This window comes from Neodiprion pinetum, chromosome 4 (genome assembly GCF_021155775.2).
Source record: "Neodiprion pinetum isolate iyNeoPine1 chromosome 4, iyNeoPine1.2, whole genome shotgun sequence".
NCBI classification, from domain to species: Eukaryota; Metazoa; Arthropoda; class Insecta; order Hymenoptera; family Diprionidae; genus Neodiprion; species Neodiprion pinetum.
Genome location: NC_060235.2, coordinates 21653801 through 21666764, shown reverse-complemented (window position 1 = coordinate 21666764; position 12964 = coordinate 21653801). Strand labels below are relative to the sequence as shown.

At 38.3% G+C, this 12964-nt stretch overlaps 1 protein-coding gene across 1 annotated transcript; it reads right to left on the bottom strand.

The window, feature by feature from the left end:
• Positions 1-9240: 9240 nt before the first annotated feature.
• LOC124216886 (uncharacterized) lies at positions 9241-10794 on the bottom strand. Its single transcript, XM_046621958.1, has 3 exons — positions 10645-10794; positions 9475-9780; positions 9241-9389 (listed from the first exon to the last, which is right to left on the bottom strand). The coding sequence occupies exons 1-3, from the start codon at positions 10676-10678 to the stop codon at positions 9355-9357; spliced, it is 375 nt and encodes a 124-aa protein (XP_046477914.1). The 5' UTR covers positions 10679-10794; the 3' UTR covers positions 9241-9354.
• Positions 10795-12964: the final 2170 nt, after the last annotated feature.

Below are 12964 nucleotides of genomic sequence, written 5' to 3'. Positions count from 1 at the left end.
GTTACTGTAACAAATGAAATTTTTCTCGGTGAAGGTGTGGAAAAGAGAAAACTGTGTGTCAAGTTTCAAGGCGCTCGGATAATTTTAACCCCTGTCCCGAAGCTCCGAAGGTTTGGAATTGAAAATACATGTAGGTTTTTGGTACTGATATTTAAATGTTTATTAGACACGTAATATCGAGTAATAAAGTCTGAAATCTGACCCGCACTTCGTACCTCGTATAATATTCCCAAAGTGAGCTAAATTTAAAATTTTTTTATTTCAATTTCGGAGCTTTCGTTCACGGGTTAAAATTATCCGATCCCCTTCAAACTGTACGCACTTTTTTCTTGCAAACTGTGATTACATTTTCGGCGAGAGGGGGAAAGTTTTATCAAATCGAAATAACGGCCACCCTGACATACGTATGTGTATTAGGGTAGTCATTATTTAGGGTGCTAACGAATTTTTTCCGAACTACTCCCCAAATAGACTACAAATAATTCAAGAAAAAAAAAAAAACGCAGACTTTGGTGCAGGGAATCGGTACTGCTACCTGAGAAAAAATTCATATCATCATACCAGGCAATCTGGACGAATTGCGCACCCTCTAAATGTGGCTTTTTTTATTTATTGGATTTACAGTTCGTCTACATTACTTGGTATGACTATGTGATTTTTTTTTTTTTAAGATAGTAGCACCAGTGCCTACTAAAATCTCGCAGTTACAGTATATTATGAACACTTTTACTCTCACGATAAAATACATACTGAGAATGTGACCGAAACACGTGTATTTTGAATGGGGAAATCCACCCTCTTGGTAGGAGGAGTTAGTGTTGAGATAAAAATCTGAAAAAACGTCAACGCCATAAGGACTACCTTAATATTCATATGTATGTACTATGTATATTATAAATTTGAAAGTGTACGAAATAATTATGTTGAATACAGAAATTTGTTGATGTTGTTGATTAGCTGAAATTTCAGGAATGAATTTGGCGTTGAGAAGTAACAACGGGCAGTTAAAATTGTCGATCGAAAATTTTATACCGTAAAAATCGTGCAGCACCGATATTTAAAAAACCAACCCGGTATCCGCTTTGTCCTGAGCAATACGTGAGAAGAAAACTAGCAAAGGAATCGAAAGAGGTGTTTGCAGACAACGTTTCTCAATTCGAGTAAGGGAGGAAAAATTTAAGAATAATACTACATATCGGGAAATAGTTTCACGTGTCGTGAGATGCGGCGAATAAAAAGAAAAAGAGGGAGACAAGAATGAAAAGAAAAAAGTTACGATTTTGAGTGAATTTTTTGCAAGCTTCTTTCGCGCGAATAAAAGTCAAACTTTAAGTGAGAAACAAGGGTAGGAAAATAATTGTAAACACTCGACTAACTTGGGAAAAAGGAGAAATCGGAAATGCGTTCATGATAATCTGTAGCTACAGGTGGTTGAAACGATCGTTCAAAAATGGGTTGAAAAATCAGTGACGGAAGAGCGGCTTCATTGCGTGTCAATGGTACAAAATTGAATGCAAAATTAATTGTGTCGAGACTTATATCATATAATACACACAAATATGCGGCAAGATGCAATGATCTGCAAAATTCCACAGTGACCTTCGACACATAGTTATTCACTTATATTATATACTAATTCAAAAGTATTCATCAATAATGATACAAGCATGTTCAGGAAATGTCATTCTTTATTATTCGAATTAAAACTAAAAAAGTTTTGTCTCCTCTTTGTCTAAGTTTTCATTGCGATATCAAAATTCCAAATGAAAATTTAGACCCGTGCTTCAGAAGAATACTGACCACATGGCAAAATTTTCAAAAATGGCAAAACATGTATTTGAAATAAAGTTTCCCCAAAACCTTAATTCGAAAACAGTAAACCGAAGAAGACCGGGAACAAAAAAAAAAAAAATACACCGCAGAAAATACATCAATATCGTGAATATTGTAACAGAAATTTTTCTTCACACCTCATAATTTTCACTCAAAGACCAGACACGTGATGATAAAATCTCCCCGCGATCATTCCCAGACCCTAAACCAAAACGAAGATTTTTGGTTGGCGTAAAAAACGCGTGGCTAGCAAAAATCGCGAGTGGCGAGGGGTGCGAGTATTATTTGCGCGGATCGCTCGGTCCCAGAGGCACTTAATAAACCGGCGTTCCCTTAATTTGCCGTTAACGATGGGTAGGCGGGAGAGAGAGAGAGAGAGAGAGAGAGAGAGAGAGAGAGAAAGAGAGATGGAGAGCGAGAAAAGGGACTGAAGGGGGGGAGAGAGAGAGAGAGAGAGCAGAAGTAGCAGCAACAGCGGAGCCGAATTCCCTCTAATTATAAAGTCGTCGCGTCGTTGCTCCGCGCCCCGCTTTCAACCGAGCCCTGCAAACACAACCGCAAACGGGAGCAGCAACTACCCCGGATGCTCACTTAACTTTCGCGCAATAAGCACGTTGCGCCAAGTTGCCGAACTCTCCGGAATTCCGGAGCAAAAGTGAGAGAGGAAGGAGCGAGAAGAAGTGGGGGGGAGGGGGGGAGGGGGAGAGAACCAGCCGATCCTGTGGGAACCCCTCTTCCAACGTCTTCGGGCTGACCTGGTCAAACTTTTCCCGACTATCCCCACGGATTTTCCTGCAATTTCAGTTTGCATCCCGCGTATTTAACACGCGATGAAGATTAGCGGGAAATGATGTGTTTGCTGAGAGAGTAAGAAAGAGAGAGAGAGAGAGAACGAACGAAACTTTACTTTATTTATCTCTGTCCGTTTCTGAGTTTTTATTTTCTTGTTCAATTTTTTTTTATTTTTTTTTTTTCAGTTTACAGAAATGAAATATGACTGAAAATGTCTGCTTGATTACACAAACACTTTTTGCACTATTTTCATATGTTACGGACATGTTTCGGAAACCGAGTTTTTTTTTTTTTTTTTTCTCAAAGTTTACGTTTTTCCAGTTCTACGATTCGTAGACAATAATCTAGTCGTATACAAGGAAAATAATCATGAATTTATCGAAACTTTACATGTACTATACAGTATTTTCATCCAACAGACAAAACGCATAATAACACGGTGTCTCAATAGTTCTTAATAACTGACGATCGTCTCTTTTCAAACAGAAAGTCTTTTCTTAAATCCCTCCGTATCGAAGTTGTTTCCCTCTTCGTCTTGACATCCTTTCGACCTAATCCAATTGAAATTCAGTCTTCGTTTCGTAATTATCTTGTTTAATCATTGTTTTTTACCGATGTGAACCGTTCTATACAATATATAACATAATGCGGTGAACATAATTGGTAATAATGTATAATCCATTGAAAAATGATACAACGACGATGATGCTAACAATAATAATAACGATGATAATGACAGTCTGTTTCGAAAATATTACAATAAATGGTAATTTTAATCCTCATCAAAAGTTTGAGAAAGTAAAACGTGTATATACATACATATATATATATATATATATATATATATATATATATATATATATATATATATATATGTGCAGTTAGGTAATCTTGAAATGCGTTTCTGGATTCTGAAGGGGGTTGAAAAGGGCCGAGAGGTTATATAACGCTGGAGATTCGACAAAGGAGGCCGGGTCACCTTCTCACACCCTTTCATGATTATGCATGATTTATTGTTTATTTTTTATCTTTTTCTTAATTCATCTTTTTGTATTGCTGCAGATCGATATAACCACCCGGTTAAGTCGCGTTGAGGTCAACCCTTTTTCCCTGCTGATCCTTTGTCGCCCCCTCGGCTCTAGCATCGGGCGCTCTTTCAGGGGATGGATTGATGTATCAAGAAAAAGGCTCCTCCGCTGCGTTACGAGGCACACAAGTACGCGAAAACGTGTCTCAAAGCTCTCCCTCGACACTTGCACCATACATGCGGATAATATAAATGCAGCGCGGCTCTTTGAGGCGGAATTTTATCGAAGGGTTTGAAAATGACATCTTTTTACACGACGTTGCATCGCGGCTGAACATTCGCTGGATCGACGATTTTCTCACTCATCGAGCGCTGGACTTTCTAACGAATTTCATGGAGAAATTTGCACCTTGTTCTCTAATTTCTTGTTCCAAGCCAATTGTCGCTGATTAAGTTAGCCCGCGTCAATTTGTTATGCAACGGTTTAACTGAGTTGTGTTCCCAAGCGATTTTGCGCCATTTTTTGTGACTTTGGGTGAGTGGAAATTTACTTCGCGCGAAACGGAGCGATTTGAACTCAGGTCATTTTGACTCACGATTTCAAGTGAAGTTGGTTCGCGTCGCGTAAAATCATCCTAGGACACCCGATTCGAAAGATTCTGTATTGAGCGAAACAAAGTCAAGAATAAAATAAGATCATTCGTTGAGTATATATCAAATCATCATATTCGTGAGCTGCGAAATCATTTTTGTCAACTACAAGAAACTCTGACGTCGATTTTTTACTTCAAATTGCTTCAAGATTGTTAAAAATATAGTAGATTTGTTCGGGTATTATTTTAAGATGGCTCGTCTTGTTCGGAAGATTATTTCCCATCGGTATCTGTGAAATGATGCAAAAATCATTATATCTAGCGATACCAAAAATAGGATGAAACAGTGTTCCAGTAAATCTGTACTATAAAAAATAGTCTTCCAAATAAAATAAGCCATCGTAAAATGTAATCGAACGATTCTCCTGGATTTTTAAAAATTTTGAAATTTTTAACCAAAATTTTAAACGAATCATCTACATCCAAGGATTTGTTTATAATTTCAGTGCATATTTCGATTCTTGCGTGTTTTCAAAACAGCTCTTCGCAGCTTACGAAAATAACACTTTGATAAATACTCAATGTCGGATTATCTCGTATAAATAAAATGACCAAAAAGTATCGATCTTCGACCCACCGAAATCCTTAGACAGAGTAACTCCAGATTTCTTGAAGGGTCGCGTGGATTCGGTGAGAAGAAGCGATTTGTTAGGCTTGAAAAAAGGTCTACACAAATACATTATCCACACACACACACACACACACGCGCATACACAGCTCGCGAAACTGTTTCGTAATCCTCGAAACGTCATTTGTCGTCGCGGTTATGCCTGCAGATTTTTTCCTCCACGGTGTACAACCGAAAGAAGAAACGATGAAGCTTCGGGAGGCGCGCCGAAATGGGAAAGTGGGCCGAAAATTTTTATCCATTTTTTCCTGCAACCAAGTCACGTACCGCAAATTGAGAACCGACCGTTTATACCGCAGGATAAACACCCCGTGCAACCGGCTCGCCAAGATATCCCATTTTCCCTGGAACATCGCCAAATTCGAGTGTGTCTGTCGGTTAATTTTTTTTTTTTTTTTTTTTTTAGTTTCAAAGATACTGAAAAAAAACACGCAAACGTAACAAAATCCCGCTCCCATATTTGCAGTAATAATTGTCATTTTTTTAGAATCCCAAAAAAGAGCGCGTCGATAGGAAGATTTTTGAAAAAAATTGAAATTTGAATTTTTCGTAGAGTTGTGTATGCAAAACAGTACGATTTTCGGTAAAATCTAGACCACGCAGGTATTGCCTCGTAAAATAAGTTGTGTTCAAGGAAAAAAAAAATCACGAGTTATGTTCACCTACTGACAGAAAATATTCGGTTCTTTGATTTCGGATAAAGCTGTCATGAGTTATCCCGACCGCAGCGAGGATACTTTTTTCTAAGGAGTCTCCAAAAACTAGTTCTCAATGGCTGAATTTTCAAAATTTTTGAATGAAAATTTTTGAAATATCGTTCTTTTATGTGCTTAAAGTTTGAATAAAATAATTCTTTTATTATATTTAAAATAAATCAGAGAAAATGTGTTGTTTTTTTTTTTTTTGTTTTTTTTTTTTTGCCCTTCAAGACCCATGTAACCCCTTAAATTAACCCTGGAAATTTTTTTACTCGTCATTAGTTTCGCGCGAATAAAAAAAATCAGCGTCAGCATGATTGCGATAATTCTTGTACAGCAGAAACCGGACTCCGAGCAACGATTTTCCCGTTTTGAACTATCCTCGTTGAATTAATTCCCCTGGTTTTTGACCCCTAGAGGCACAGTTCTGATACCGCGAGACGACCCGTCCTAACTGCTCAAATTTAAAGTTATAACTATACCGCATACGTGTTATATGCATATGTTCCGAAGGAACTGAGGGACACACAGCAACGGATTGTCGACCGCTCAACGGTCGTAAAAGTTTATACTTTACCGTACGTACGTGTAATGTGCCTTACACACCGCGCATTTGTACAACTCTATTTTGAAACAGGTATTTACGTACGTAAATTCATCCACGTTACGGCTGAATTCCGACACAGCCGTGCATTTTTTAAATTATTCGGTCAGAGTCGAGATCATTTTATACTTGTTTTTAGATTTTTTAACAACACTTATAACACTGGTAACACTTACAAAATCATTGCGTAGAAACTGAGATATCGATATGAATACAAACAACTTGAAAAAATTCTGGAATACTCTTTAACTGTTACATTTCACGGCAGATTAGTTGTCTTTAGCGAAATGAAATTGGAAAATTGATTCATTCTACTCGAAAAATCATAACTCACTGAATTTTCAATATTTTCAGCTGTAAAATGATTGAGTAACTCTGAAGACACTGACGTTTGAAAACCAAATATGGAGAAACCGCGCGATGAAAAAAAGTAATTTACTTGAGCGAGTGAGGTTGAATTTTTGGAGAAAGAATGAATTAACGAGTTTTACGATGTTTCGACGTTTATCTTGGATCAAATCACATTATTGTGGATATTTTTCGTATGGAATTTACAATGAAGATTTTGTGGAGTCATTTTGACCCCGGTGTGTAGCATAAGGGTTAGATACAGGTGTAAATTTTTACACCCTAATCTGACAATATCAGATTTTTGTGCCTCCGCTTTTTTCATGGTCGTGGTAAGAATGAGGGATTTTTTTTTTTTAACCATCAATTCACAGTTTGTGAATATTTATTTGCAAATATTGCGAATGAATAATTATCCCTCATAAATATACGGAATTTAATTGAAAATTCAAAAGAATGAAAGTTAAATTTTCAAAAATTGTCAGCATAAATTATGCTGAGGGAATATTCGATAAAACTAACGGAAAATTCATTATTTCGATGATCAACAGGTACGAAAGTTACAATTTCCCTGACTGAAAATTCAGGAAGAAGTTTTTTTCTATATTCCTGCCCCCGTTCAGTTTACTTCTTCTGTCCGAATAAGTTGTTGGGTCAAGGGTTATTATAAATGGGTATTTCGATATGGAATAATAAATCCATATTGCAACTTTTCGGTCTTCCGGCGTGTCGGTGAAACCCGTATAATAATTAATGCTCATTTCGAAAACTTTTGACAAGCTTGACGGGTCGCGCTGAGCGGCTGGGGTTTTGTCGTTTCGGGTCATTAGTTAATCCGTCGACGTCGAGAGACAGAGAAAAACGAAAGTAAAAACGGCCCGAAGCGAAAGCGTCAACGAATCTCTTCGATTTTGTACCGAAAAAAAAAAAAAAAAAACAACAAGCAAACAAACTAAAAACTAATCGGACGAACACGAAAGCTTAGCTTTTTCTTAACAGGCAGAACCGCACGATAGAATTTCGGATAATTTCGGAGTGTCGACAAAACGTTTTCAAACAAATCACATTGCATATAAATTTCGACCAAATTTTCCCTGGATTCAGGATAAACAAAAATTTTCCGTTTACACAGAAACATAAAAAACACACAGGCGCGCACATTAAAAAACGTGTTTCCAAAGTGAAAAGAAAGTTTTATTTCTTTATCGCAACAGCGGCATTGAAACGTTAATTTTTTCGCGATCGTTGAAAACAAAATCGTTCGCCAAAATGGCTCAACTCAAAAATTCCGTGGGGGTCGTAAAATCGGCGAGCATTATAACATCAGCTATATAATGTATAATGTACGGAGTTTGACTTGGTAAGTAGGTTAATTTGAATGTTTAAATTCCGGGGACAGGAGGCGACTCAATTTGCGAGGACTGCGTCTGGCTAATTCCTACGCCTGCAGACAGAGCGGGTAAAATCATCCCGAGAGTTCCGGGTCCTGCAGACCGAACCTCTCGCTTCGCTTATAATATATATGATATTATATTTCCGTACAACCGCCACAATTGGGGAAATTATATTTTGCGGTTTACGATGGCGAGCAAGTCCCGGTTTCGCGAGTTGCCTGCTTAATTGCCTCCTTTTCCCCCCAACTCCCCCTTCTTCATCTTCTTCATCTTCTTCTTCTTCTTCTTCTTCTTCTTCTTCTCTTAGTCTGATTAACGCCAACCGGCGTAATGCCTATTTTAATGCACTGCTATCTTCGCGTCGTGTTATTATCGTATATTATTATTATCATTATTATATACTGTACAAATTTTATTCGACGGTTTTACGCCGGTTCGCCCATTTCCCCTCCCCCATTTCCATCCTCAACTTCGTGACCGGGATGCCGAATTATTCTTCTCGCCTATTCTCATCCACACACATTATTATTATTTAAAATTATTTCTACGGTCTATGTAATTCTGCGATTAAAATTTCTGCCGTGTTTGATATGTCACTAACTGTGAACACGATCTTATTTTATCGTTTACAAAACGACCGTAATCAAAAAAAGAAAACAAATTTTATCTAATGTTACCCGTTTTAAGACACTGATTAACTAGACGGAATAAAATAATAAACAATCTTATACGTCGAATTCAAGTTCGTAACTTTTCAATAATTTTTACGAAATATTCGACAAATAATTGTACAGAGTAAAAAGGAGAAACTTTGTTTAACAGAAACATGACGTACAGTTAAAAAGTTTCTTTTATTTATCATGTAAACAATGGTGCCAAATATTCGCGGTGAAGCCTTAATTCTTCCACAAAATCACTTATATAACAGAGCGTAGAGATTGCAGGACGGATACCGGAAGTCGATTCACTGAGCCTTTCCTGCAACCTGAATTAACGTGACCGTCCTCTCTCTCTCTCTCTCTCTCTCTCTCTCTCTCTCTCTCTCTCTCTCTCTCTCTCTCAAGGGAAACTCGCAATTTATACGTCACTCACTACTCACTCACTCAAAGAAGACTGATCGTGAGCTCGATCGCTTTCGCGAAATAATTTTCAACTCGTTTCGCACACGCTTATATATAATTAATACATGCACGTACATGCATGCGTACCAGGAGTTGAAACTTGTGTACACATCGAGGCTTACACGAAAAAATGATAGCGTGATAAAATTAAAGACGGTTTATTCCTGCACCAATTACCGTATCCAATTTTAAAGATTGCAAATAATTCGTTACGTCGAGAATTTTGGCAAAAACGCGTATCTGGTAGCTAGAATCCTTACAAGCACTGTCCGTCGTGGAGTTTGTAGTAGTCTGAAAAAACCGAGGAGTAATGATTGAGAGTGGGAAATTTCCGGGACGATTTAGAAGAAATTTTCAAAGAAGCGGGAAAACTAACTCGTTCTGTACGCCGTAGCGATGAAGCGTTTCAACGAACCCGAGATTTTCTCGGTCACGTTGAATCGGGTGCAACGATTTTCGCAGAGCATGTGACAGATGCTGGGGAACGTTTTGTCCTCAAGGTCTCTGTCCCTAGCGCAAATTATCCGACTCCCGTCGCCGTCCGAATCTTCCATGTTAAACGGAAGTTCCGCGAGCGCATCTTGCTTCCGAATTTCCTCCGAGTTCTGCTCCTCGCAGTGATCGCACTTGCAAGCTACGTCGGAATGGCCGACTTCCTCAAGCGAGGATCCTGTTAGGATACCTTGCAAAAAATTCTCCGATGTTTTAAAGATTAAAGATCGAAAAGCAACTAAGTTAACGGGGATCGAAATGACTTTAACCGTATTTTGAGGGATGAATTTGAGTCAGATTTCAAATAATTATTGGGGGCGGGGTCGAAGTTCAGAATTTGAAAATTTCCGAATATGCCTGATTCAGAATTATTTGGCGGCGAAACTTGAAGTGAAGAAATCAAACCTTTAGGAAACAACAAAGTTTCGAATGGTCGGAAACTCGACGCCGCAAAGTTACGAGATTTCAAGTTACATTAGAGAAAAGTTCCGATGGAGGGAAAATCGGAAAAATTTAGTTTCGATGAGAGCGCAATTCTGAACGTTAAAATATACTCACGTAGCGTAGCTTGCTCAACGAGTGAGAAAAAATCAGAATGACCAGGATTCCAGACTCCGAAACAAAGAAAGATCAAAATGGTGAAATTTCCTCAGCCAGAAATTCACAGAACTGAATATCTTCGATCATTCGGAATTTCGATGTTTCGGATTTGAAACTTTTCTCATTTTCTCACTTTCAGAATTTTGCACTTCCGAAACTTTGAGCCTCGAGTTTCGGACCATTCGAAGCTTTGATGTTTCGTGAAAGTTTGATTTCTTCACTTCAAGTTTCGCCACCAAAGATTTCGGAATTTGGTATTTTTGGAACTTTTCAAATTCGAAATTTCAACCCCGCCCCATCTATTGAGTGACGTCAGTATCACTCATTTCCCAAGAAGCAAATTGAAATTCGTTCAATTTTGATACTTCATTTTTTACTTTAAATCACGATTTCACATGAATTCGAGTAAATTATTTTTACACCAATTGTCAATACTTAACGTAAAGATACTCACTCAAAACCAGCAAAGTGACGAATAATTTCTTCATGTCCGTAACGCAAAAATACACGACGAATATGAATTGAATTGCTGGCCGCAACGTCGCCGATTTGATTACAACTAATTATCGAGTAAACGAATAGCGCTGATCTTGAGCAAGCTCCAAACGCGTCTTCGTCTTAAGTGGCCTCATTTTTCATTCTTACAGTGCTGTACGCACGATTTCTAAACCACGAAGTTTTGACAAGCAAATCGCGACAATTTTAACGAGCATGTCCTAAAAACGAGGAAAACTGCGATCTGAGGATCAGATTTTCAGAACTTCTTCAACTTCCACTCTACAAAATTTTTATGCACATTATCTACAACGTTTCGCATCGCGATGCAAATTAATTTAGCCAATTACCCGCAACCTGCAGCGAAATTCCCTCAGCTTGCATCGGTTCGATTCGGACGTTTAAATAATAGTCGAAATGAAACACCAGCGATCCTGACTAATTACCGCGTCAAAATTTCTCGCTCCGCTTAATTCCTCAGGCCTATTTATCCGGCACTGATGCATTCACACGGCGTATCGGAGTTAGATAAATGTAACGACGACACAGTGACCTCACTGATCCGTGTTTAATAATAATGTTTCTAGAAAATAAGCCGATTGATAAAAATACTGGCTAAAATATGTACAAAAAAATAACCGATAGAAACAAAGTAGGCTCGAAGCGACAAGAAATTTGATATATCTATTATATTGCAATGGCATGGAACAATTGCGCAGAATATTTAAAATCATGGATATTGGATTAGAATATTAGGTCTACAACTTTGCTCCCGCCGTTTTCCAAAAGATGGCGCTAGTAGCCAGTAATAGTTCAAATAAATAAATCACAGTTGTTATCCATCAGTTTTGACATCTATAAATATAACCTTACATCGATATTAGTTAATTTTTGTTTGCGTCATATAGTTACACTTAATTAAATATGTCAACTTATAAACCGAATTCACGTCATTTGCGGGAGATTTTACTTTTTCATTTCAACATGAAAAAATCGGCGGCTGAGGCTCATCGGGTTATTTCAAGTACTTATGGTGATGATACTATTAGTGAAAGAACGTGTCGCGAGTGGTTCCAGCGCTTTAAAAGCGGTGATTTTGTTGTTGAAGATCGGCATAGCGGTGGCAGAAAAAAAACTTTTGAAGATGATGAACTGGAGGCTTTACTTAATGAAGACTCGTGCCAAACTCAAGAACAGATAGCAAAATCATTGGGAGTAACTCAGCAAGCAGTATCAAAACGCCTGGAACAACTGGGGATGATAGATACGAAAAAATAATTTTGCAACACGATAATGCTCGACCTCACGTGGCGAAAGTAGTCAAGACGTACCTCGAAACACTGAAATGGGAAATTCTACCTCACCCGCCATACTCTCCAGATGTTGCTCCATCTGATTACCATTTATTTAGGTCGATGGCACACGGCCTGGCGGGCCAGTGCTTCGATTCTTTTCAAAAAGTGAAAGAATGGATCGATTCTTGGATCTTATCAAAGAATGAAGAATTTTTCCGACGCGGGATTCGTTTGTTGCCTGAAAGATGGGCCAAAGTAGTGGAAAGTGACGGACAATACTTTGAAACATAAATAAGATACCATTTTTTTATAATACAAGTTTGATAAATTGTGACGTACGGATACGATTAATTCAACGGAGTAAGCAGTGAACGAAAATCGAAAAGTACTCTTCGTATTAAAATATTGTCAGTGTTTTTTATTTTCGGCACGTGCAGAGAAAATAATTCCGTTTACCGGCTGTTTTACCACGGAACATAACCGCGTTACGGCGATATTACGTAATATGCAATATAAGTTGGTGTTTGAGAGAGAGAGAGAGAAAAAATAAAATTTAATGGAGGAGGCTTGTCATTTCGGGGTGAAAAGGGGGACGGAAGGAAGCTGAATCTAAGAGACTGTGTCTGAGGGCGGCTGAATGAGGAGCTGAAAAGACCGGTAGAGGAACATCGATATGAATACGCAAGCAGGCATTAAAATATAACGACGAGTTCTCGAGTGGGACTTTGGAGAAGAAGGAAAAGCGAAAGAAGCAGAAGAAGAAGAAGAAGAAGAAGAAGGGCGGCGTTGAAAACCGACGGAGGCTGTTTGAAATTGAGTGGCACATTGAACGGGCACTGAGGAAAACCCTCGAGCCCAACCGGCGCGACTCCAACTTTTGATTCCGAAGCCAAGTTACGACTGCGTCTCTTTCTTCGTCTCCTTCTTCTTATTCGTCCTCTCCCTCTTCCCTGAAATTTCTTGCTTTTCGAATTCCCGACAGGT